Source organism: Rhizophagus irregularis, chromosome 21, assembly GCF_026210795.1.
Source record: "Rhizophagus irregularis chromosome 21, complete sequence".
Lineage (NCBI taxonomy): Eukaryota > Fungi > Glomeromycota > Glomeromycetes > Glomerales > Glomeraceae > Rhizophagus > Rhizophagus irregularis.
Window position 1 is genome coordinate 1,166,811 of NC_089449.1, and position 25,960 is coordinate 1,192,770.

The 25,960-nt window shown below is 28.6% G+C and overlaps 9 protein-coding genes across 9 annotated transcripts; 1 reads left to right on the plus strand and 8 right to left on the minus strand.

The window, feature by feature from the left end:
- Positions 1-580: 580 nt before the first annotated feature.
- On the minus strand, positions 581-887 carry OCT59_013696 (uncharacterized protein; the record flags this gene model as incomplete). Its single annotated transcript, XM_066141676.1, has 2 exons — positions 581-803; positions 862-887. The coding sequence occupies 2 exons, from the start codon at positions 885-887 to the stop codon at positions 581-583; spliced, it is 249 nt and encodes an 82-aa protein (XP_066001790.1).
- A 2,139-nt stretch (positions 888-3,026) lies between these two features.
- Positions 3,027-4,329, minus strand: OCT59_013697 (uncharacterized protein; the record flags this gene model as incomplete). The annotated part of the gene is made up of 5 exons (XM_066141677.1): positions 3,027-3,212; positions 3,403-3,468; positions 3,777-3,832; positions 3,919-4,112; positions 4,226-4,329. The coding sequence occupies 5 exons, from the start codon at positions 4,327-4,329 to the stop codon at positions 3,027-3,029; spliced, it is 606 nt and encodes a 201-aa protein (XP_066001791.1).
- A 323-nt stretch (positions 4,330-4,652) lies between these two features.
- On the minus strand, positions 4,653-5,185 carry OCT59_013698 (uncharacterized protein; the record flags this gene model as incomplete). Its single annotated transcript, XM_066141678.1, has 3 exons — positions 4,653-4,826; positions 4,948-5,088; positions 5,171-5,185. The coding sequence occupies 3 exons, from the start codon at positions 5,183-5,185 to the stop codon at positions 4,653-4,655; spliced, it is 330 nt and encodes a 109-aa protein (XP_066001792.1).
- Positions 5,186-5,842: 657 nt separating this feature from the next.
- OCT59_013699 (uncharacterized protein) lies at positions 5,843-6,064 on the minus strand (the record flags this gene model as incomplete). The annotated part of the gene is made up of 1 exon (XM_066141679.1): positions 5,843-6,064. One exon carries the CDS (start codon positions 6,062-6,064, stop codon positions 5,843-5,845), a length of 222 nt encoding a protein of 73 aa, XP_066001793.1.
- Positions 6,065-8,907: 2,843 nt separating this feature from the next.
- OCT59_013700 (uncharacterized protein) lies at positions 8,908-9,225 on the minus strand (the record flags this gene model as incomplete). The annotated part of the gene is made up of 1 exon (XM_066141680.1): positions 8,908-9,225. One exon carries the CDS (start codon positions 9,223-9,225, stop codon positions 8,908-8,910), a length of 318 nt encoding a protein of 105 aa, XP_066001794.1.
- Positions 9,226-11,906: 2,681 nt separating this feature from the next.
- OCT59_013701 (uncharacterized protein) lies at positions 11,907-12,209 on the minus strand (the record flags this gene model as incomplete). Its single annotated transcript, XM_066141682.1, has 1 exon — positions 11,907-12,209. One exon carries the CDS (start codon positions 12,207-12,209, stop codon positions 11,907-11,909), a length of 303 nt encoding a protein of 100 aa, XP_066001795.1.
- A 5,415-nt stretch (positions 12,210-17,624) lies between these two features.
- OCT59_013702 (uncharacterized protein) lies at positions 17,625-18,962 on the plus strand (the record flags this gene model as incomplete). Its single annotated transcript, XM_025324723.2, has 4 exons — positions 17,625-18,222; positions 18,327-18,540; positions 18,615-18,853; positions 18,924-18,962. Exons 1-4 carry the CDS (start codon positions 17,635-17,637, stop codon positions 18,960-18,962), a joined length of 1,080 nt encoding a protein of 359 aa, XP_025184630.1. The 5' UTR covers positions 17,625-17,634.
- Positions 18,963-22,011: 3,049 nt separating this feature from the next.
- OCT59_013703 (uncharacterized protein) lies at positions 22,012-23,157 on the minus strand. Its single transcript, XM_025314644.2, has 6 exons — positions 22,980-23,157; positions 22,829-22,910; positions 22,694-22,758; positions 22,554-22,626; positions 22,448-22,476; positions 22,012-22,371 (listed from the first exon to the last, which is right to left on the minus strand). The coding sequence occupies exons 1-6, from the start codon at positions 23,065-23,067 to the stop codon at positions 22,154-22,156; spliced, it is 555 nt and encodes a 184-aa protein (XP_025184629.1). The 5' UTR covers positions 23,068-23,157; the 3' UTR covers positions 22,012-22,153.
- Positions 23,158-23,499: 342 nt separating this feature from the next.
- OCT59_013704 (uncharacterized protein) lies at positions 23,500-24,664 on the minus strand (the record flags this gene model as incomplete). Its single annotated transcript, XM_066141683.1, has 7 exons — positions 23,500-23,610; positions 23,679-23,944; positions 24,013-24,041; positions 24,131-24,200; positions 24,283-24,347; positions 24,429-24,504; positions 24,577-24,664. 7 exons carry the CDS (start codon positions 24,662-24,664, stop codon positions 23,500-23,502), a joined length of 705 nt encoding a protein of 234 aa, XP_066001796.1.
- Between the last annotated feature and the right edge of the window lie 1,296 nt (positions 24,665-25,960).

The following is a 25,960-nucleotide window of genomic DNA, read 5'->3' on the forward strand; positions in this document are numbered from 1 at the left end:
TGAAATGATGTTTGATTTGACAATTTTGAGGGTAAAATTGATCAATATTAACAGAAATTATATCAATACATGTAAATTTTTATAATTAATAAATAAAATGAAAATTCAAATTTTATAATCTTGAGATCCAGTAAATATATTCTAATGAATTATATATTATTAGATTGGTCTCAGTGAGAGGATTCGAATGGTAGTAAAATCATTACCATCAGATCCATATTGGCGAAGTTATTGCATTTTAAAATTTTGTACTAAATTAAATAGTAATATTATTAGTATTAATAATTGCAAATATTAATTTGGCCATAACTTTTGTGTTACCTAAAATTATGCTGTGTTACTTCAGCCATTAATTTTAAAGACATTAATCTATAACTCATAAAAATTTCAAGTTTTGCCCGAATTTCTGTGGCTTTGCCCAAAGCTTCAAAATCTAATTAGGAGATGATCGGCATATATTAATTAATTGAAAAATTTGGCCTAAAACTAACTTTAGCATTACATTTTATTTGGCACAAAATTTTTATATTAAACTGTTAATACTTTAAACTATTAAATAAAATAATTTAATGTAATTTTTTTACACACTACCTACAACATCATTGTCATCGACTTCAGCTTGCTCACCCTTGACAGGCGTAGATAACTCTCTCAGCAGGCCCTGGAATCTTTCTTGTTCACGGATAATTCTTGGGGAGGTTTGTCTTGACAAATTTCTTCTTAATTGGGTTTCATTTTCTTGTATGCTAACATCATCTGCACTATCTGGTTCCTGGGACTTCTTCACCAGCCATCTTAATTCTCTGGATTTCTAGAAACAAATAAAAGTTTGATGAGATACCCCTGCTATTTGGTCAGCACCCTAATTGCTCTGCATTAGTATACATGGCCTCTAAACGATCAAAAATAATAGTATAAAGAATTGATACCAATCACTCACATGGAAGAATATTTGGTTGCATTAAGTGTTTTAACTTTTATTTGTAATACATTGATGCTGGGCGAGGACCCCGCTTACTTCTAATAGAGGTCTCCGAAAATATAAGGTAAAATTTATATTAAAAAAAAATTTTAGGTCTCTTAATAGATAAAGGTAAAATTATATATATGACAAATAAAGGTCTCCGGATATGTAAGGTAAAGTTAAAATAGGTTTCCGGTTTTATAAGGTAAAATCAAATATAAGTTTACAAATGTTTCGGTAAATAATAAGGTAAAATTGTATATAAAATTTAATATTTACCTTATATATACTAATTTGAAATATTGTACAACAATTATTACAATATTTGGTAATATACGTTTTATAATTTTTTCTCAAAATAAAAAATTTATTCTCTTCTTTAAAACCATTTTATATTTTTATTTTATTTGCATTAGCACTATCTTTTTGAAAATTATTACAAAAATTAGCTTTTAAAATATAAAAATTCGTACAGCAATTAGCAACTTCAGAATTTAATTTCAGTACTTTGGTTAAATCAAATCATATTTTACTATCTAAGAAAGTTGTTTAGTAAGGTCGAACTACTTATATTTGAATTTTTATAGCAGTTGGAGTAATATTTATTGAATACGAGCATTTTTTTATTTTAATATTAACTTAAAATTTACGTTTTTTGTTTATTAAATTCGGAGCGTAATTTGGGCATTTTAGTCAAATGAAATCACCTTTTTAAGCTTAAGTAATATTGTTCGGCGAGGTCGAAACTACCTGAATATTAATTTTCATAAGAATTAGTTTAATATTTACGGAATACGAGCAATTTTCGCACTTTTAATTTTTTTTTATTTTCCCGATCAGTGATTATAGGGCGTAATTTAGGCACTTTGGTCAAATGAAATCACTTTTTCATGCTTAAGTAAAGTTGTTCGGCAAGGTCGAAAATATTTAGATAAATATTTTCATAGCAGTTGGATTAATACTTATGGGGTACGAGCATTTTTTCATAATAATACCAATTACGAATTTATTTTTTTTAAAAAAAAATTAATTAGATTTTTTTAAAGAAAGTAAGTGAATAATAGTTTCGAAGTAAAGTTAAAGATGTGTGTCTTTAAGATTTTTTTATAGTATTTTTGTAATTCAAAGTACTTTTTTTACTAATAAAAGTTATTTATCTTTAAAGAATAAGAATTAAACTTAGTAAAAATAAAAAATTTTTAAAATTTATTGTAATGATTATAAAATATTTTGTTTATTTAATATTTAAAAAAAATTTAGGTCTCTGAAAATCTAAGGTAAAATTTAATATAATTTTAAAAGGTCACTATATATATATGGTAAAATTATGAGATAAGAAAGGTTGGTAAAATTACTAGTAAATCTGAAATTTTGCCCGGAGACCTTTATTAGAAGTAAGCGGGGTCCTGCTGGGCGCCTTCATAAATTCAAAGCCAAAAAAGAAAGTATAAATTATTCATCTTTTTCTGAATTACATGAAAAATACGATTAGCTTGTGATCCTGAGTCGTTCATTGAAATGTGTAGTCACAACCAGAATACTCCTATGTAATGTCTCATCCAAAATTTTTTTCACTGGCACTTACGTGTATATGCAAAACACCTTGGTAAATGTATGCGCTAGAAAAAAAAAATATAATATGTGTGTTTTTCAGATATTAACTCAGGTGATTGATCCTCACGTCCATTTCAGTAATTCCCGTACATTTATTCTTTCCCATCTCTATAATAGAGAACAAAAATAAGGAAGACCTTGAAAAACGATTAATATGTAACCAGCTCAAGAGCGAGAGAACTCTGTGATGAAAATTGTTCTTGGTATATAGCATTACAAAAATCCGCATATACTGTAGTTATTCTGGAACATTTTAAAGAGATAGGACTTATTAAAATTTAACGATAAGAGTAGTCAATTACATGCATATACATTGTTAAATACAATACACATCCCACATACTGTACACATGTATAAAATATCTCTAAAAGCTCAATACAAGTATTTTTCAACATCATATATGATTATCTTTTTCACTAAATTAATAAAATTATGGTACAAGTAATATTCACGATTCAAAATATTTTTTATCATTTCTGCCAGATCGAATTGGAGAATTATCAAGATTACTATCTTCATTTGCGTCTTTAATACCGATTTTGTATCTATCTTTATTTGGTATAAATGGATACGCTGGAAGACTTTCAGAAAGTTTTGATGATTCAAACAAATTATCATTATGTTCATCTCTCAGCTAAAATATTGTGTTAGAAGTTTCCAATAATCCACACTGTGTACAAGAGACTGGTAAGGTAATGACGAAGTATTACAAAATAATTATAAGCCATATACAACATACTGTATCTTGAGATCCCAAAGGAGGACAACGAAATCGAAAATATGTTTACAATGTTCTTCATAACAAATTGGTACAATTGACTTACATGATCGTTCGTATTGCAAAATACCGCAGGACGGGTTATACATTTGCCATAATTCAATACGATCCTCTATAAAATGCAGGAAGTTAAATAAAAAATTATTGAAAAATAAGAAAAAATTTTTTTAAAAATACCGTATATCGCAGGCCATAGTACCCCCTATGCATAGTACCTCCCTTGAAAAATTTCATAGAATTGTATAATACCCGAGGGGATATTTTACAATTATCTCGTTATCTAGTGATCAGATTTGAGCCATCTTTCTTTGTTTGATAGCTCTCATTGAGCTCTTCAAAATAAAAAAAAGATCGTTCAAATTGGACTAGTAGATCGTGAGATATTCGCAAAAAATGGAATTTTTAGGCTTTGTTTAATACCTGGGGTACAGGGTCAAACCCTGATTTTTGCAAGATACCCAGGGTACTGTGGCCCGCTATATACAGTACTTTCCATAGGTGTATAACGAAAAAACTCTTAACTTCGAAAAAGTTTCAGGAGAACCATCCCGAAACTGCTTACCAATTTCTTCCAACATATAAGAGTTACCAATCGGTAGCTTACAACATCCATCCCAAGTAGAACGAGGAATATCTTTATGCCCATATCCTCCACTCATTTTTAAGTGGCCTACTTCCATTAATAATTTTCTTAATTTTACGGTAAAGACACCATTAGATTTTTGCTCATAAGAGTTGGTACATTTTCGTCGACTTCTACAAGATTTAACTGATGATAAAATGACTTTCCCCTTAAATAAAACTATGTCAGTATACAATATTTATCAAACATCAAACATCAAGTATCACCCCAAATAAAAGCTACTTACATATGATAATATAAACGATCTTCTAAGCTGACAAGTATTTTTTTTAAGCAAAGATGTATCAGATAACCTCTGTAATCAGCCTCTGAAACATCTAGCTGTTGCATAACAGAATCTTCTATAAAAATATATTTATGGAATAAAGATAAAACTTTCGTGAAAAAAAGCAGTGAATGGATCTTCAGGATCTAATATTGAACACGTTATCTTAATATTTTCCAAAATAAGATCTTCTTCACTAGAATTCTGGCTAGTAATATCTTTCAGGAGATGAGCTTTTAATTTGTCTCTTTTGAACTTTATTATTTCAAGTTCCAAAGATTTTAATGATTTTATTTTCAAAAGTTCAATAATATCTTTTGGAGGACTTGTATACTTGGGCGTTTAGTAAAGCTCTGTATCTCGATATACTCTTCATTACTTAACCTTGCTATCTTGAAACAACTACTGAACCAGATTTTAATGTCCAACAATTCCAAGAATCATAATTAAAAGACCATTCAAAATAAGGAATCATAATTTCATTAGTTTTTTTAAATACTAATTCTGGGTCAATCTTTATGCCCTCTTCATAATTCGGCAATCCTCCATAAAAGATAGAGTGCTGATTGAATTCCAAAAATTTAGGTGACTCAATAATAAGGTTATCTGGCCGTCGCAGTGATTATTGTAGTGATTGTTGTCATCGTGGTGTAACGGACTCAATTATATTGCCTTTTTAATACTCGTTCTTCTTCAGCATCACTTGCATTTTCCCTTTTCCCTAGGGTATTTGCATTTCGCAACAGGTCTTGATCTTCTTGATCATAACTTTGCGCACTGAGATCACTCGACTCTTGTACAGCTTCGGAAATAACTTGACCATTCTTGAGAAGAGAAGAGATAAAAGAAATAAATATATAACTGAGACAAAATACGATTTATGTTGACATAATGATATCAACAAACCTCAACTCCATCCATTATTTCTCCCCTAAGATCTTATTTCCTTTCAGAGTCATATTCAATGGTTGATGTTATGTTTGTTGCATTGCGCAAATCTTCAATTGCTATTCTGTCTGTACGATGCTTCTAATAGGATTGTCAGTAAGACTATTATAATGTTTTATTCTCCTAGGTTTAACTCTTCAACTTATCGATGTGTGAAACTCCTTTTTTTCATTCTTTAGTTCAATTTCATCAATAAAACATTTTATATTGGCTGAAAAGAATGACTTATCATAATTTGTCAGAATTTTCTTCACTTTCTTCTTGGCAAACTCGTGTACATAGCATTTGCCACCTAAACTTTGTAGTAACAAATACATATCATCTTTGAAAGTATTGATTGTATCTGAAAATAATGGTTCAGATTTTGACTCTATGTATCGCAGGGCATTAATAATCAACCATTCCTTCTGTGGGTTATGATCAAAGTAATCATTCAGTAGTGATTCAAACTTAATTCTTACATTTACAGAAAGAAACACGCACTCATTTAATACGCATAATATATATATTAGATATTTAATTGGCTGATTGTTAAGTCCGGAGTACAAGTATAACTAAATGAACTAATTGTATCACATTGCATAGTCATACATAGTCCTTCATTTCGCTCCAGATTAACAAGACGTGTTATTATTCGAAAACTCTTTCACGCGCATTCCCTACTGGCGTATGGCCATTATTTCCTACGTTAGATGTTTGGTGCTGGTCTGCAGAATTTCTTTGAGCATGCGTGTTCAAGGCATTATCCTGCATGTTAGTGTCCAGGTTTGTGTTGTGTATACCTACTGGCATACGGCAATTACTTCCTGTGTCAGATGTTTGGAAGCATTCTGCAGGAATTTCCTTTTGCATGCGTGCTTAAGGCATTACTCTGCATGATGTTTTCCAGTATACCGTGACTGAAATGCCAACCTTTACAAAAAATCAAAGAAAAGTTACAATATTTTATCTTACAGATCTTTCGTCTCGTGAAATTGAATTTATTGCTTGAACAGCCACAGTTAAAAAAATACAAGAAATTCAATACTCAAAGTGTACAAAACTTTATTAATAATTTCAGATTAGTAGCAAATTGGGAAAATGATAGAGGATTGCATAGAAATATATGATGCTATTAAAGAGGGAGAGAGTACACAGATCTTAGGCCATTTAATGCAAGTCCCAAGCATCAAGTTATTTCTTTGCTCTCTCAGGCATTTTGTAAATTTCTATACTATTTGATTTTTTCCTATTACTAATACTAACTACGAGATTCTCACCACCATACTCTAGAATACCGAAATAAATTTTCACACCTATATTTACAGAAGTTTTGTCTAAGGCAAAAAAAAAATAATACAAGATAACATTACCAATTTACACTTACCATCACAATTCATTTTCGCATAATTCCATTCCGCCTTATATACAAGGAATTGATTGCTTGATTTTTTTTGAGTTATCTCTGGAACGATACTGCGCAAAGTTTCAAGAATTTGGCACGTGAATATGCTTATGCCAGAAAAATTATTTGATATACTGCGCCAGACTTTTGCTGTGCCGTTGGCGTGATAATGGTCAGTGATTTTCTCGGCAAAGCTGATATATAACAAAAAGAGCAATATGTCCATTTTATTTTAGAACATCTATAGAGGCGGAGAAATTGATTAACATCGTGATGTCATGTTTCAAGAAGCTAGCCGAGCAATAAAACCAATATACCTTACAGAATATACTCGTTTGTTTGATTGGATGATAATATCAATGATGTAAATTATGGTAAGTTTAAATGTTTCACTTATTTTTTCATTTTTTTATTTGCACAAGGTGGATAAATGGATTCACTAACAGGGACATCACCATTTTATATAATTCACAGGATCGATTTTGTTATACACTTTTCATATCGGCAGATTTGTTTCTTTTTGCATAATGCTAAATTTTGAATGATTTTCATAATATCCGTCACCCAAAACTGGTTTGTAATGTCATGAAATCACCTGATTGAATATCACTTGACTAAATAATAAGTCAAGTAAAAATTTACATTTGCAAAACTTAAATTATTTAACATAAAATAGACATAAAAAAACCCATTTCATTAACAAAAAACCTATTTCTAACCTGCATAGTATTTTTAATGTGTATTATTAGAAAGTAAGTATGTTTTAATAAAACAAAAAGTAAAATAAAAATTTATATAAACACAATAGCTATGAATATTTATAAAAGTATTCTAAGACTCATTTAATATTTAAAAATTTTTTTTTTTATAATAACTTTCATAAAATTGTCCATTTTTTGCATTTTTCAAAACATATTATTAATTCTTATTTATCTTGCTGTAGACAAAATAGGAACTTTTATATTCAAACAAATTGTAAGCATATGTATTATTGATTTTTACACAAAAAAGATTTAGAAGCTATTGTATAAAGTGAGATTCCATAACAGATATTATCAGTATTGCTAAGAATAATATTTATTATATTTTGGCTTAAAAGAACTATTTATCAAATTTATCAAATTATTGTATTAATAAAACCAAATAAAATTTTTTTAATGTTCGTCTCAGGTCCTACTGCGCCATATGTAATAATTTGTATAACAAAAGTACCTTAAAATAAACATGTTAATTAGAGGTGAACAAATTTGCCGATATGTGAGAAAATTACGTTAATATGATTGCATTACAAAAATTTGATCAACCGCCTCTCCTTAACTTATATACATGCCACCCAAATTATTTTGGACTGCTGTAATTATAAGTAAAATCCCAAATTCAATTATGGCATCCCAAATTATTTTGGCACTTTACATAGTAAATTATATATAAACCGAATGAATTATGACATCCCAAATTATAATTATGGCATCCCAAAATAATTTGGGCAGCATGTATATTAACTTAATACTATCCATATGTAAGGATCATCAAGAGGCCCTTTTTTAATAATAATATACGTAATAATTTTGAGAATATGCAAAAAAGTTTGAGAATAAAAGTCCCTGGATCTTCGCTGGCAATCTTATTGCCCAATAATTTGCTGATCCAGATTTCCTAAATTACCCTGTATATACGCTCAAGCAATAAAAAATTAGTATGTACAGTCTAAAAATTATTACAATCGCTACGAGAAAAATAATTGACTACATTTCGCGGATCACTTAGTGGCCTAAATGTTTTTTATTTGCAATACATTAAGCTAAAATAAATTACATGATGCGGGACTGACTTTGAGTATATGATGCCATTTTATGATTATACATGATTATTTTTTCGAATGATATTTCTTTATTCTAGCTTTTTTTTATTTATACCGTGTCATATAATAATCGTGAAGACTCTTCTCACTTCCAGCCAATAGAAATATGTGATCTACCGGCTAAGATTCCAATGACATATACAGCACAATGTATGTGGGTTTGGAAAAAAGAAACAACTAAAAGCTCAGCAAGAATTTTACCAAATGTCTTCTGCACATTTCAGGATCTATAATCCCACACCCATGGTATAACTGAGGTGATTGATCTCACATGACTGGTCTAAGCCACAATCGCGAATTGCTTGAAGTGAAGCAAGTAAGACAATATTCTGTTCCGTACCATTCTCCATGTAATCCATAATTCCCATATTTTCTATCGCAAATAGGAAATGGTGAGCTCCATGGCTGAGGTGATGCAAAATTATAATTATCAATCCCTCTAAAACTATTTTAAAATTTCAAGTATGAGAAGTGCTCTAAAATGGATTTGATAATTAATTCTGGATCAGGTTTGGCTTTGAAGATGATAGGCCCTTTTTCTTCATATTGCTCAGAAAAAGATAAACTGGATACTTTATTTTCTGACTTCGAATTTATGACTTCTGATATATGTACTTCTGATAATTGCCATGGCTTATGCCCAGTTTCTTTTTTATATTTTTTGTATAAGCTGGACCGAATCTTATCTGTCAAAATGCTTGGTAACCCACTTAATTTGGCATGCCAATCCAGATATTTGGAGGTTAGTATTTTATCAGTCTTGAACATATCTTAATTTTATATGATTGTGAGCTAATTTAAATCACTTTTTTCTTATATAGACCTATTCATTCGAAAAAAAGATTAAAATTCCCAGATAGATTATTATCCAAAGAGTTATCCAGACTAGAGTTCCAAATGGGTCAGGTCAAGTCAGGTTAATTGATAAACCTGACCTGAAATTTTTTTTCAGGTCAGGTCAGGTCAGGTTATATCAGGTTGTCTGTTTGACCTAACCTGACCTGAAACCTGAAAAATTTCAGGACTATTTTTATTAAAGTATTGGAAAAAAACGGTACAAAACTTTTTTTTTTTAATATAATATTATGGAAAAAAAAACGTTTTTGCAACGTTTTTTATTAAAATATTGAAAAAAATATTGCAAAATGTTTTTATTAATATAACATTATGAAAAAAATGTTTTTGCAATGTTATTATTGAAATATCAAAAAAAAAAATGTTACGAAACATTTTTTTAATATAATATTATAAAAAAAATGTTTTCGCAACGTTTTTTCTCGAAATATTGTGATTCAATATTTTTATATTAAAATCATATAAAAAAGTGAATCCCAATACTGCAATTCACTTTTTTTATATAGAATTAATATAAAAAAGAGAGTTGCGATATCGCAATTTACTTTTATTATATAAAATCAATATAAAAAAGTGAATCGCAATACCACAACTAGAGCTCCGCAACCTGACCTGACAGATCGGGTGACCCGACGGGTTGACCCGAAATATTCAGGTCAGGTCATCAATTTACGACCTCGACACGGCGGGTCGGGCCGGGCTAGTAGTCGGTACCCGATTCCCGACCCGTTGACCCGACATATATTTGGGTCAAATAAATTAAAAACACCGAAACTAATAGTTCTGGAGTTTTTACATGTAAAATCAAAAGGAAAAATGCCGGAACTAATGATTCCGGCGTTTTTACATGTAAAATTGAAAAAAACGCCGAAACTAATAGTTTCGGCATTTTTACATGTAAAATCAAAATGAAAAATGCCGGAACTAATGATTCCGGCGTTTTTACATGTAAAATTGAAAAAAAAATGCCGAAACTATCAGTTTCAGCGTTTTTACATGTAAAATCAATATGAAAAACGCCGGAACTAATGATTCCGGCATTTTTACACGTAAAATTCAAAAAAAACGCCTGAAACTAATAGTTTCAGCATTTTTACACGTAAAATCAAAATGAAAAATGCCGTTTTAACTTTAATGATTCTACGTTTTTACCACATAAAATTCAAAAAAATGCCGAAACTATCAGTTTCGGCGTTTTTACTATGTAAAATCAGTATGAAAAAGCCGGAATTAATGATTCCGGCGTTTTTATGTAAAATCAAATGAAAAATGCGGAACTAATGATTCCGGCGTTTTATGTAAAATCAAAGCGGAAACTATCAGTTTCGGCGTTTTTTATGTAAAATCAATATGAAAAACGCCGGAACTAATGATTCGGCCGGTTTTTATATAAAATTGAAAAAAAAAATGCCGGAACTATCAGTTTGCTTTTGACATGTAAAATCAATATGAAAAATGCCGGAACTAATGATTCCGGCATTTTTACATGTAAAATTAAAAAAAAATGCCTAGTCGCGTTTTAATGAAAATCAATAAGAACGTATCAGTTTAAGGCGTTTTTACATGTAAAATCAATCATGAAAAACGCCAGAACTAGCATCGCGTTTTACATGTAAAATCAAATGAAAAATGCCGGAATAATGATTCCGGCGCTTTTACATGTAGAATCAAAAAAAATGCCGAAACTATCAGTTTCGGCGTTTTTACATGTAAAATCAATATGAAAAATGCCGGAACTAATGATTCGGCGTTTTACATGTAAAATTGAAAAAAAACGCCGGAACTATCAGTTTCGGCGTTTTTTTATGTAAAATCAATATGAAAAACGCCGGAACTAATGATTCCGGCGTTTTTACATGTAAAATCAAAATGAAAAACGCCGGAACTAATGATTCCGGCATTTTTACATCTAAGATCGAAACAAAAATGCTGAAACAAATAGTTTCGGCGTTTTTATATATAAAAACAAAAGTAAAATGCCGGGACCCGACGTTTTTTCAATAAAAATTAAAAAAAATCTTTTTTTTTAATTAAAAACGTCGAACCTGACGTTTTTTGTATAATTAATAAATAAAACGTTACATAACGTTTTTTAATTGAAATATTTAATAATAAAACTTCGGGTAACCTGAGTTACCCGAAGTGACATGAATACTTTGGCAATGCATTGGACGGCCAGGTCGGTCAGAACGGTTTACCCGTGAATTCGACCTGACCTGAAAAAATTCTCTTGCCGCAACCTAGGTAACCCGACCCGAACCTCCCGTAATCTGCAGGCTTTTTGTCTAACCACAACTCACTTTTTTTATATAGAATCTATATAAAAAAGTGAATCGCAATACTGCAACTCACTTTTATTATATAAAATCAATATAAAAAAGTGAATCTCAATACTGCAACTCACTTTTATTATATAGTAGAATCAATAGTTTCAGGTCAACAGGTCAATCAGGTCAGATCAATCTTCATATCTGACCTGAATTTTTTTCAAAAATCTCATACTTGACCTGAATTTCAGGTCAGGTCAGGTCAGGTTATTTGAATTTGGCTGACCTGTTCAGAGCTTTAATCCAGACTATTGTAAAGCAATGAGACTATGCAATTATCTCAATTTCGCGCTGTTCACATTTAATAAAATAGGATCCAGCTTTATATCTACCTTCTATGCTTTCATTATCATCATGGCCTAACTTGCATAATGGGCATGATGTCTTATCAGTAATTCCATAATAATTGAAATTTTCACTACTAAATTCTCTATATAAATTAGGATATTGATCCAATGTCTTGTTGCAAAAATAGGATCGGTCATAAGTTGACTTAGATTGACTGGAGGAAGATACAGATAATACATTTGCTGATGTACTTACCTCAACCTTAATCTGATCGTTCCCCATGAATCAGTTTTTTATTAAAGCCATATGTAAAATTGCTTGTCTAAACCTCTTCAAAATCCTACGATTAGTTTTCATTAAAATTTTGTGTAAAATTGCTTGTCTAAACCTCTTCAAAAATCCTACGATTAGTTTTGTCAAAATTTTACTATAGATTTATTATAGTTTCGGCAGAGTTTCGGTAGTTTCAGCATTTATAATAAGTTTCAGCAGTTTCGCTTTTCTCCAAAGTTTCACCAGTTTTTTAATATAACTTTAATATAGTTTTGGCAGAATTTTGCTTTTCAGCAAAACGCCATCTTGCCTAAACCCCTAGGTTTTGGCAAGCAACCTTAGTCATATGGCTCTGATGATCACTAGTATATTTTTTACTTAATCTATGACATTTTGGATTTGTGCATTAGTCAGTTTTAAAATCTCAGTTGCGCTATATAAGACTAGCTTAATTTTATCTAGTCCAATCCCATTTTTCCCAAATAACATAAGATGTTTTTTAGCCCTATAAGTAAAGCTCCTAACGGTTCGGGCTAAACCGGGAAACTGATCCAAAACTGGCTCAAAATTCAGTTCAGTTTGATTCGAGTATTAGAACTGAAAAACTGGCGGTTCAATTCAGTTTAATCTGATTTTTTATAAAAATGCGAAAAATCGAATAGCCGTTCATCTAGTGATCATACAAAGTCGAGCTATATATCATTAGATTCGTCTCAACGAGACGCGTTAAATGGTGGTAAGATCATGTCTCTAGCATTGATAGATCACACGTTAATCTGCTCTAAATGATTTATTAATAATTGGAATTATCAAGCTATCTATCAATCCTATAGACATGATCTTAGCGTAATTCGACGTGTCTCAGTGTGATAAATCCAATAAATATAAATTTGTCTGTATGACCACTGGATGGCAAATAATGTTAAGTTTCACATTTTTTTAAAATTTTTGAGCATTAAAAATTAAAAATTCTGATATATGAATTTATTAGCCGTCCAATTGTTGTACAAATATGAATTAGGACTTATTCACAGGTCGAAATGTTAAAAATTGGCAAAAAAAATGGCACGAAAAGCAGTGGCTATTCTTGGCTATTCTTGGCTATTCTTAGCTATTTTTGGCTATTTTTGGCTATTTGCGAATTAACCTATACTATTTTAAATAGTTTATACAAATTTGCGAATAGTTTATGCAATTCGTGCCATTTTTTTTGCCTGTTTTTGGTCATTTGACGTGTGATTGCCACATTTCAAATCAACTTGACTATTATGATAAGTAATTGCTGTTTATAGTAAACTAGACATGACTGTTACCAACAATAGTGAATATTGCAGTTGAACTAAGGCATGTTTTGTCATCTGGAACTGGATATGTATCGCGACTGAGAATAGTTATAGAAATAGGGAAAACGGGATCTCTCAGAAGTTTGGATAATATGGCAGAGAATTTTTTTCGCATCTGTACAAAATAATCTTATTCAAGTTTATTTTTGATTAAAATGTTTCACATGTCAAGTAAATGGTACGCTGCGATGGTCTCGATGCTTTATCTACATAATAACTAAAACTCAAATCTGACACTAAATGCATCAAACCCACCAGCCACAGTAGCAGTACAAAATACAACACCAAACCTCATAATTTCGTTTGAGACTGTGCCTCTCTCCATCAAGATGCAGTAACTATCATTAATAATACTGGAATACGAAATGATAGAATTATTGGCTTTTTACAGCCTAACGATCCTGCTTGTATGGCTGTTGGGATGCTGAACTACTAAATAAATATACCTTCAAATTTACTTTTCAATGGTTTTCCTGAAGGTGTGTCTCAGGGAATACCAAATAATTTCAACATAGATTTGTACAAGGTACAGCAACAAATTTTGTATTGTTTGGTACAATTAATCTCATGATGGATTTGACTAACTTGCACTCAAGTTCACAAAAATAAAATAGATCAAGAATAAATGTATTTGAAAAAAATTCATGTAATACAAAATGTAAACAAATTCTATTAGTAATATATAGTAATGCATTAAGGAATAAATGAGAAAAGCTTGCAATACATTATTATCTATCTGTGATTGCTATAGTCACATTACTAAATTATTTGATCTTTAGTAATCCTGTAATAAATGTACTGTTAGTATACAAGAGTTAAATGACCGAATAAAAAAATGCCGAGAAAAAATCCCATTATGGCCCTTATAATAACCAAAAGTCATAGTGATTAACATAAACACTTAGGCATGATGCCCTAACAGTATACTTCTTTTACTATATAATCAATTTTATATTTTAGAAGAATCAAATATAATTAATTAAAATGTAACTTTAAAACATGTTTGTTAAAGAAAAATGTTTCATTTCTGCAAGTCAAATCAAGCATCGATTTGATATGATTTTTGTATATACAGTCAAACTTTAATATAATGAACTCGCGGTTCAAGGGCAAAAGTTCATTATATAGTAGAAATTCGGTATGTAAATTTTTTTTGTTTACCGAACTCCATAAGTTTTACAGTAGCAGTTCAGTATATACTTGCCATCCATTTAAAATCCCCTCCCATCCCCTCCCCTCCCATATCCCATCCCATCTCAAATCCCAAATACTTGTGTAATATTTCTCCATTGGCCACTTATTACGTGACATTACACAAACTTCCAAAAAAGGAAATTTTGTTACAAAAAATGGAGGATTTGGTTTTACAAGTATTCCAAAAAAGGAAATTTCTATGCTGATTACATAATTCCGGCCGTAATATTTTAGTTTTCTCAGAATTTAGTTTAAATCCTTATCCTACATACCCCAATTTTTAAGAGATTTACCGATCAGATTTTACATCAGGAAATTTGTTTAGGCGTAATTTAGTGTAATATTTCGAAGGTGATGTAAAATTTCGAAATATTACACTAAAAACGTAATATTACAAAAGTTTACGCTCTTAAATTTGAATAATTATAGTAATTTAAGAATATCTCGCTATCTACTGATCCAATCAAGACGATCTATAGCTCATTGGAATCAGCTCATCAAGACGAATCGAATGGTAGTAAAATCGTATCTTTACGTTTAATAGATGACTTTCTATTAATTTAAAACTTTACTGCATACTATAGAGCGTTCTATCAACTGTAGAAATGCGATTTTACTACCATTCGATCCGTCTTGATGAGCTGATTCCAATGAGCTATAGATCGTCTTGATTGTATCAGTAGATAGCGAGATATTCTTAAATTACTATAATTATTCAAATTTAAGAGCGTAAACTTTTGTAATATTACGTTTTTAGTGTAATATTTCGAAATTTTACATCACCTTCGAAATATTACACTAAATTACGCCTAAACAAATTTCCTGATGTAATGAAATTTATATCATTGGATTTGTCTTGATGCAAGGAATTTAATGGCAGTGAAATTATATTCCCAACATTAATATTGACTAAGTTATTATAAAAAATGTATTTTATAATATATATTATTAAATAACATGTATAAAGCAAGCAATAATTGGTTACTTTTAATATAAAAAGTTTTTAAAATATATTTATTCAATTTATTATTTTATATTTTTTATTACAATTTAACTTTGAATTAACTTAAACCTATCTATTAATTCATCAAAAAAAGTTTGATTATTTATTTCTAATATATAATTTGATAGATATTATTATTATTGCATAAATATTTAATAAAATAATATTTACAAACCAGGAATTAATTAATTGTTAATCTAAAAAAACAATATCAAATATCATCAAAATTATTAATTCAAATAAAATAATCGATATATTACTGAATACTAACTGCTAACATGTTACTTTTAAATAATATATACAGTAGTATAAAAAATACATTTTTTATCAATATTAATTTTAGAAATACAATTTCACTACCATTTAATTCCTTGCATCAAGACGAATCCAAAGATATAAATTTCATTAAAATCTGATCGGTAAATCTCTTAAAAATTTGGGTTTGTAGGATAAGGATGGGATGGGATAGGGGATTCTCCCATCCCATTTAATATGGGCAGCAAGTATAGTTCGGTATATAAAGTTATCACGTGATTAACGAATATTAGAAATTAAGATTTAACAGTATAAATTATGTGAAATTTCAACCACGTGATCAAGTTCGGTATATAAAGAATTTTTTTTATATGCTTTATTATAAACGGTAAATCATAAAGTTCGGTATACGTTATATCGAGTTTATATGAAATTCGGTATATCGAGATTTTTTTAAATAATATGAACCCGGTTTTTAAAAAAAAGTTCGGTAAGTCAAGAGTTCGTTATATCGTGGGTTCGTTATATCGAGGTCAGACTGTAGTTGTAATTTACTAAACAACCATATTATTTTATCTCTGATTTTTGCAAGAAAATCCACCATCTGATCCACATTCTTTATGGAGAATTAAGTTTATAAATAATTAGTAGATTATAGTGATATTTCCATAACATTACAACGTGTCGAATTAAGCGATTGACTATAATTATACATTACTACAAATCTCCATAGGTGCGTTTACAAATTCAATTGACGCTAGATCCATATGAGTCGATCAACCTGGATTTAACCATTCTATCATTCCATCATTCCATTAAATTTCCAAAATCCCCTTATTTGTGAACATGGATTGGATCTAAATCCAATCAAATCGAATTTGAAAACGTTTGATCAGCTGCTAACGGAACCAAAAAAATATTAAGTAAAAGGAAGTAAATTATTCAGGAATATTTACAGTAAATCAAATGATACTATTTATCTCAGCATTAAGAAATTGTATGATAATGGGTGATATTTATTAATACTCGAAATATATCAATTTGAATTTTTACGTAATTATGAAGTTAAGTTTAAATTTACTATGAGAAATAAAAGTTTATTCGTTCATTATGAAAGATTAGGAGAAAATGATGTAATATTAATAATATTATATTATTTTATTTTATCTTTTGTTAAAAAATAAGTTGTATATTTAAAACAAAATTTTGTGTATCGAGTTTTTGACTAGCTAATATACAGACAGTTAATATTATGCATCTTTTAATCATTATCCTTAAATGTGACGTTTATTAAATCTTAAAATATTTTAATCATCTTGCAAATGTCGACATCGACGTGAAAAGCGTAAAAAGGCGGCAAAAATTACCTTCTTGACTTGCCTCACCCAATCAACACTGCATAAATCATCGCACCCTACTGACCCCCTTGCTATAAAATATTTATTTATATTATGCAGAGGGGTGATGATAAGGTTACACGGGTCAAGAAGGTAATTTTTTCGAAAAGGCGAAATGTAATGGATGCGTAATGGTACAGATTATCACATGAACGTGCATTAAAGTTTACCATATTTACAAAATTGGTACTCATTTTAAAAGGTTTAAATTTCCAAACTTGAACATTTAATTAAAAAAAGAAATGGATATTTCAAAATATGATGGAAATGTTCACCCAGATGAATGGATAAACGATATTAAAAAATATAATTCTCTTTGGGAAAATAATTATGGAGGATTTTTAAAAACTGTTATATCATTAATAGATCCTACTATCAAACTCTCATCAACCGAAATTAATGATATTGAAAAACTTCGTAACGAACTTAAAGATGATATTTCTTTTGAAGTTTTTAAGAATACTAATAAAAGAAAATTACAATCATTAAAATATTATCCTGAAAGAAAAGGTGGTGATACTTCAAAATTTATTTCAACTTTTCGTAAATTATGTTATAATGCTGAAATTAATGATATAAAAGAACAAAAAAAATATCTTTATAAATCATTACCTAATAATCATTTTGATTATATTTCAAATGAATTTTATAATAAAATGAAAAATGTAAATTCAATTAATGAATTAATTAAAGAATTTGAAAATATAGTTTTAGAAGAATCAAAATTAATTAGGAATGAATCTATTGTGGCATTAAAACATACTTCTACAGGAAAATATTTAAGTTCAATTTCAAATTTATGTTATACAACTGGAAGTGGGAAACAATTGGTATATATATATACATATATATATATTTTTTTTTGTATTATCAATTTTTAAATCATATCTAATATTATATTCACTATATTTATTTATATATTTTTTTTGCTTAGGTTTTTGCGGGAGGTGTAGAACCTGATCCAAATTCTTTATGGAAAATTCAATTTGATACAGAATTAGCTACTTATGCTGATACTTTTATAAGGTTACAACATATTAAATCTAGAAATTTTCTTGGAATTCGTTATCAAGGTTATCAGTATGATAATACTAAAGGTCGTGGTATCTATTGTTATTACAAATCTCCATCAACTAAACATACAGAAGGTAATAAATTAAAATATAATTTTGTTTATCTTTTATAATAGAAAGTTAATATTAATTAAATGTTGTTTTATTAGTAATTTGTGGTGGAGAAGAAACAACTTGGAAGTTCAATTATAATAAATTAGAAAATTATCGAGGGTATTTAAAATCAGATGATATTATTAATATTAATATTAAAAGAATGTATGATGAGAATGGTCGAAAAAATGGTCAAGTTGAATTTTTACGTAGTCATGATGTTCAATTTACTATCGGAAATGATCTCTTTCAAGAAGTTGTTTGTCATAATGAAAGATTGGGAGGAAATGATGAAGTAAGTAAATTCTTATTTTATAAAGTTTTTTATATACTGTATTAACTTTTTTTATTATTATTATTATTAGTGGTGCATTGAACTTATTCACGAAGTTAACATTTTTTAATCTTAAATAGCTTTTAATTTTATTGTTTAATATAATCAGAAATACATCAGTATTATCATTGCACGTAATAATACATTCTTTAGTTCAACAAAAGGAAATATTCAAAAGAAATTTATTACTACTTTAATTATTATTACTTATTACGTGATTTTAGCTAACAAACACATCGCATTTTTAGTATTTGAAGTGCTGTGAGGAGTAGTAGAACTTTCTAAAAAAAACTTTCAAATGCCTGATCTAAAAAAAATAACTTGATTCCAATCAATTAAATCTATGATACTAGATCATAATTAATATAACCCTAATATTATTATTCAAGTACCTGCAGGCTGCAGCAGTCACACAAATTGCTGAACAAACATTGCATTTTTAGTATTTGAAGTGCTGTAAGGAGTAGTAGAACTTTCTAAAAAAAAACTTTCAAATGCCTGATCTAAAAAAATAACTTGAATCCAATTAATTAAATCTATGATACTAGATCATAATATAACCCTAATATTATTATCCAAGTTCCTAGTTCCTGTAGCAGTCACACAAATTGCTGAAACAAGTTAAAGCAATTATCACCTTTCTCGGTCATTATCAGTATACTTATTACTACGATAAAATCATTAAAATTATTCTTAAATTAAAAAGAAAATTCAAGCGCCTTTACAATATTAAACCCCTAACTTCTACACTCTGCTCTTAAACCAGCCGTAGATTTAAGGATATCCTATTAATGCTCTAGATGAATAATATTTTCCTCCTATATTATCATAATATCATTAATTGTACCCTACGGCAAGGATTTCACCATAATTTCAAATAAATAGACCTCGTTAAGTAACAAAATTAAGGGTTGTATTTAAACGTAATTTAAAATTAGATGAACTGAAATGTCCCATATAGACCTTTCATTAACCTTCATAATCCACCAAATGTTAAGCCGCACAAATATTCATTCCTGTATTATAACATAGATCCATAGATCATCAATGTTCCTCAACTAGAAAGGACCCTTAGTGTGTGACTACTCATCTATCAAGTTTCAAATAACCATCAGCACCAAAACCGGCAATTTCTCTGTCTAAATTCATTCTCACTAAGAAACCCGATACCGTCACTAGATCTATGCCAATCGATTTGATGAAGTTTGTAAAGACCATTTTTGACTCATATGAACAATTACTCGTAATATCAAACCACAGCTTCTTTTATAAGTTTACTAATACAAGTGTTTATTAATCTGAAATTAATATATAATGATATATACAGTCAGACCTCCATAATTGCACTCTCCATAATTGCACCCACTATGTATACCCTCTCTAAATGCACCCTCTGGTTCAGTCCCAAGCTTATATGATCTCTAATTATTTTACCTCTATAAATGCACACCCTCTTTAAATGCACTATTTTGAAAATTATGCATATGGTCCCAAGGGGTGTGCAATTATGGAGGTCTGACTGTAATGGGAAATATTTTGAGTATTCATATTTCATAATTAGAAAATCCTTTACCATTAAAAGATCGATCCTACCTTATCTTGATTAAATCAACATCTCCGAAACAAAAAAAAGAAGTCATGACCATCAATATCCTTGGATATCCAAAAAATTGAGAAAATAATTGTGACCAAAATGGAATTTTTTTTCAAAGAAAAAAATTTTACGATAAATCTTTGAGAGGAAATAGTTCAACCATCATCCTATACCATTATTCATTAATATCTATTTTTTAATCAAGAAAAAAAAAAGAAAAGAACTTTGTTAAATATTTTGATAAAATTAATAATAATAATAATAATTTATTATGAATAATATATGTCAACATCTATCCTCACAAAAATATCGTAACTATAAGATATTCTTGCCGGGTTTTTGGTGGTATATAAAATACCATAAAAAATGTTATTTTATTGTTGCTTTGCATAATCCACCTCCTAAGGATAACTTTAACTTAAAAAGCTCTTGACAAAGCGTATATTTATATAAAGAAAAAAAATAAATAAATAAACAAATAAATATAAATAAAAATATACTTACTATTAGATATTTATTAATCCTTCTTATTAAATTATCTAAATCAAACCAAAATTTAAATAAAATTATTAGTTATTTGTAAAAAGATATTTGATCTCCTCCTTTATCAATATTTCATTTAAATTGAAATTCGAACATAAAAGAGATCTAAAACTAACAATTCTAATGCTTGCAAACAAAAGAAAAGTTAATTTTAAGATTTATTCTATGTCCGGCCTTACTGCATAAAACTACTTTTAAGTTAAAGGCACAGGATCCGAACAAACAAAGTACAGTATAGCATATTTTTTTTAAAAAAAACGAGAACAATAATTACTTTCATAAAATTTTCTTCATGGAACATTGAAAAAAAATAATATCGAGATTGTGTAACCAAACAGCATACACTTTCGTGAAAAAAGATGATGATCTTATGTTCTTATGTTCATGACGCAAAAATCAGTTATTATTTATGGGGAAAAAATGTGATGATGATGATCAAGTAAAGGTGAATGAAACCCGTAATTAGTAATAATTTAATAATTTGATGAATACACAAAAAGATCAGTTGGTAAATAAAAGAATTTCGTTAAATTGAACTATGAAAGTTGCAAAAATTCATCTGTAATTTTAATATTGATACCTATGAACATTCTGACCTGAATTATTATTAACATTATAAAAATAGAAAAAAAACAATGCAGCTTCCAAATAATGTAAGATTCAAGTGAATTATTATATCTACTATTTGACGAATACTTGATCCAATTTCAAATTAAATTAAAGTATAATTTTAATTTTTGTTATTTTTTTTGCCAATATTTGTAATACTACACAACACCACATCTGCAATCACTTACCATCATTTAAATGGTAAGAATGGTAACGCTCATCAGTCACATTATTTAATATATATATGATGGTATTGATATAAGATGATGATGATTCCTTACTAATATCTACCGCAATAATCCCACCTTGTATCTAAAACATTATTATAAAACCAAAATTAGATTAAATTAATATAGTATTACGAACGTGAAATTAAAGAAAATTTTTTGGTTTATTAAAAATACAACTTTCTAATATTAAAAAAGAAATGTTTTTTTTAGTAAAAAAAAGTAAATTTTGATTGTTAATAAATATCAATTAAGCATTTTTTTTTTTAAAGGAAATATGCGATCCTTTTAGACATCTAATTCTTTGGAAGTTACATAATATGCTCTACATGAAAACAAAGTAGAAATACTAAATAAAAAGAACATTATCCAACTTGAAATCATACTACCAAAATATGCTTGACATAAACTTCCGAATTCTGAATACCCTTCTGTTGAATAAAATTTATAATTTGGACAACTCAAACCATCAGTGGATTTGTAATATGGAATAATATTTGTTAAACCTGAAAAAAAAAATTGGTCCATCATTATGTTAAAAATCAATTAAGATTCCCACCATCAATTTTTAAAAATACTTACCAACTGATAGCCACATAGCAGTAAAGAAACTAAATAAAAAAAATAAAACATGATAAATAATTGCTCCACAAGATGGTAGAAATTCAATAATGAATATTATACGTACATATCGCTAATAATATTTAATATGTTACTATCCGATTTTGCGCGAAATTTATGAAATAATCCGATATATAGAGCTATCTTGCAAAAGAAATTATTAGAATATAGATACAATTCAAGAATTTAAACCAAAAAGGAACTTACCGGTATCAATCCAAGTAAAAAGTATAACAAATGTGTAATAACTTTTTAAACCATAAACATCTTTTCTTTAAACAAAATCATATTAATAAAGTAATTTTTAAAATTACAGGAAAAAAATGATAATTTTCAACTTACAATTCAGTGCTAAAATAATGAGATGATGACCATCTTAATCGATTCACAAAGAATGCATTATAGTATATAAATTGCACGATTTCTAAAAATTTCAAAATATTTATTAAATAATAGAATTAGAATCAAAATTTTGAAAAAAATAACCACTTACCCAAAATCATAATTACTCCTATGACAGCAATTTGGAGAACTCTAAATACAAAATTACATTTAGGACTTAAAACTAATTTTTTTAACATTTCAATAAAAATACATAAAACTAAATTTTGGAATTAAATTAATAAATTATTTTTTTTATTTTTTTTTTATTAAAAAAAACACGTAAATCGCGAGAATCTTTTTCATAGACCCTTAGCCCCTTTATAATAACTGTGTAGTGTGCAACGAACGTCTAACTGCATTAGGCTTTAATTAAGTACAAAATTTGTCATATGACGTGACCTTGTATATATATAGTATATAATCCGATCATTTATGAATAGGAATGCTTTATATGGTCAAATGGAGAAATTATCATGATCGTTTTTTATTATGCAACTTATAAATAATTCTTGGTTCAACAAATCTATATAAGTATGCATGAGAGATAATAATAAATAATAAATAAATAAATAAATATATGTATAATTGTCTATTCCGATGTATATACAGTACATAGAAATTTTATTTTGTTAAAAAATTTGTTTAAGATTAATATTTGATGAATTCCTTGGACCTAGGTCAAGTTCAAGACGATGTTGCTCATAAGGTGAAATTTTAGTGGATTCTGTGGATGGTGTCTCCTATAAATAGAAATTATGTTAGAATGAACTTTTTAAAGTCGTCGGAACGAAAAAAAAAGAAATATTACTTCATCAGTTCCCAAATTTATGCCTTTCTCAGATTCACCATCCTCAACGGCTGTATTGTTATTATCCCACCAATTTCTTGTCTTCCATAATCTTAAATACAATATTGTACTTGTAAAAAATTCTAGTATCATAAACCATCCAAATATTGTACTAAAAAGATATCCATCACATTCTACTCTCATTAAAAAATCTATATTTGAACCGAATGCTTCATTTGCGCATTCCCATTTTATTCCTTTTAATAATGGGTATACGTTCGTGAAACCTATCGAAAGGAAGGGATAAACATAAATCTTTATAATATAACGGAAAACCATCTATATAAAAACTTACCAGAAATGACCCACAAATAAAACATCACGCTGAGAATGAGGCAATAAATTTTAAATACTTTAGCTTTTATGATTAAAACTTGAAATAAAGTGATTAAATACTGATAACTTAAACCTACAGATCAACATAGATATCAGTTTGATAAGGTCCATGATACCATCGGTGAGAGAATCGCGCAAAATAATATGCTATGACGAGAATGAAATAATATTGAAGTTGTATTTGATTTATAATTTACGAAATGTATGTTAAAATCATAAAAAGGCTTACTGGTGCTCATTAAAGTAAGAAAAATTACTATATGGTACAATAGCTTAATGCCGTATAAATTAAACCTAGCGAGATAGAGAACATAGGGTTATATCATATTATGAAGTCATCAGATTCAGAAAAATGAAATTAAATTATAAACTCACGTTGCAGAAGATAAATAATATGTAATAGGTTTAGAATCTTTAAGTTTTCCAATAAAAGCGATCACTTGTATAATTTCTGCCCATAAAAACAAAATTCTTTTTTTAATGACTTTGTAATTAATATAAAAAATGACAAGATTATTTTTACCTAAAAAGCTAATAATTATAACTGTTGAAAGTTGTAAGATTCTTATTCGGCGAAACAAATTTGGTTGCTCATGAAGCGGTTTCACCATTTTTTTTTTCTCTTTTACTTTTTTTTCTATTGAACAAATTTTAAAGAATAATTTTTATAATTTTGTACAAAGTTTCTCCAGGAAACTGAAATTGACTGATACAATCGGTCAATTTTACATATATAAGATTTTAAAGAGTGTGGCTCACACAAGAAAAAGAAAAAAAAAATGGGAAAGAAGGAAAGAGGAAAGAAAATATGAGTATATGACGATTTCGTAAATCGTAAATTCTTCCAAATTTTCAAACTCGGTCCCTTAAATTTTATACAATATCCAATAATAATTATTTAATAATGAAACTTTTTGTAAGAATGTATGCAGTACAAAATTTATGTGTCATACATATGGCGGCATATAAATAACACGATCTTTATATATTGATTGATCGTAACATTTACGCGAAGATTTATCCGAATTTGGATACAATGATAAGAAAAAAGAAAGTGGTAACAGTTCCACGGCATAGGACGTCCAAAAATGTAAATTTTAGAAAATTCCAACAATTAAAAAATTTTAATTTCAAAGAAATCTTTTTTCGTGTAAATTTATAGATAAAATGGATCACACGGCAGCCATTTTCACCAATCATATAGCTCACTAAATCTCGGTCAAATTAAAAGTCCGCAAATCCGAATAGCGTTTAGTCGGTTTTTTGGTGTTGAATTTATTGTGTAAAAATTAATTGCACAAAATTTTTGGTATTGAATTTCCTGGATACAGCAAGATTAATAATCAATTGAATTAATTGATTTTAAAGTTCTAAAAGTTTTCTTAGACGAACTTTGTATGTCGTGTTAAATATTCAGTTCTTCGGAATTATGTATAGCCGCGTAACAATGGGTTGATCATATACCCGATCGTGTAGCGCAGATTTCACAGAGCATGAAGATACGGAAATATTCGGACAAAATTTTTATAAAAAAGTATTATTTGCAACTCTAAGCCATCTTTCATCTTATGATAGAAAATGTTTTTTTTAGCGATCAACGAAAAAATAGATAAAAGAGAAAACTGCTAAACTGTTCAGTGTGAAAGTTACCATAGTTTCATATTATTTGGGTGCATTCTCAAATTCATTTGGATTGAATTGAGTAGACGTCTCAGATTCACAAATTAAAAATCTGATTGAGTTGATCTAATGGATTCAGACTTTACCAATCCACGGCACCATACCACCACCATTTCACACATTATAATAATTAAATATTATCAGTTATTATTACTAAAACTTTTTTATTCTTATATGATACATTCAGACCGATAAATCAATATTATCACAGATGTTTCTTCAAAAGA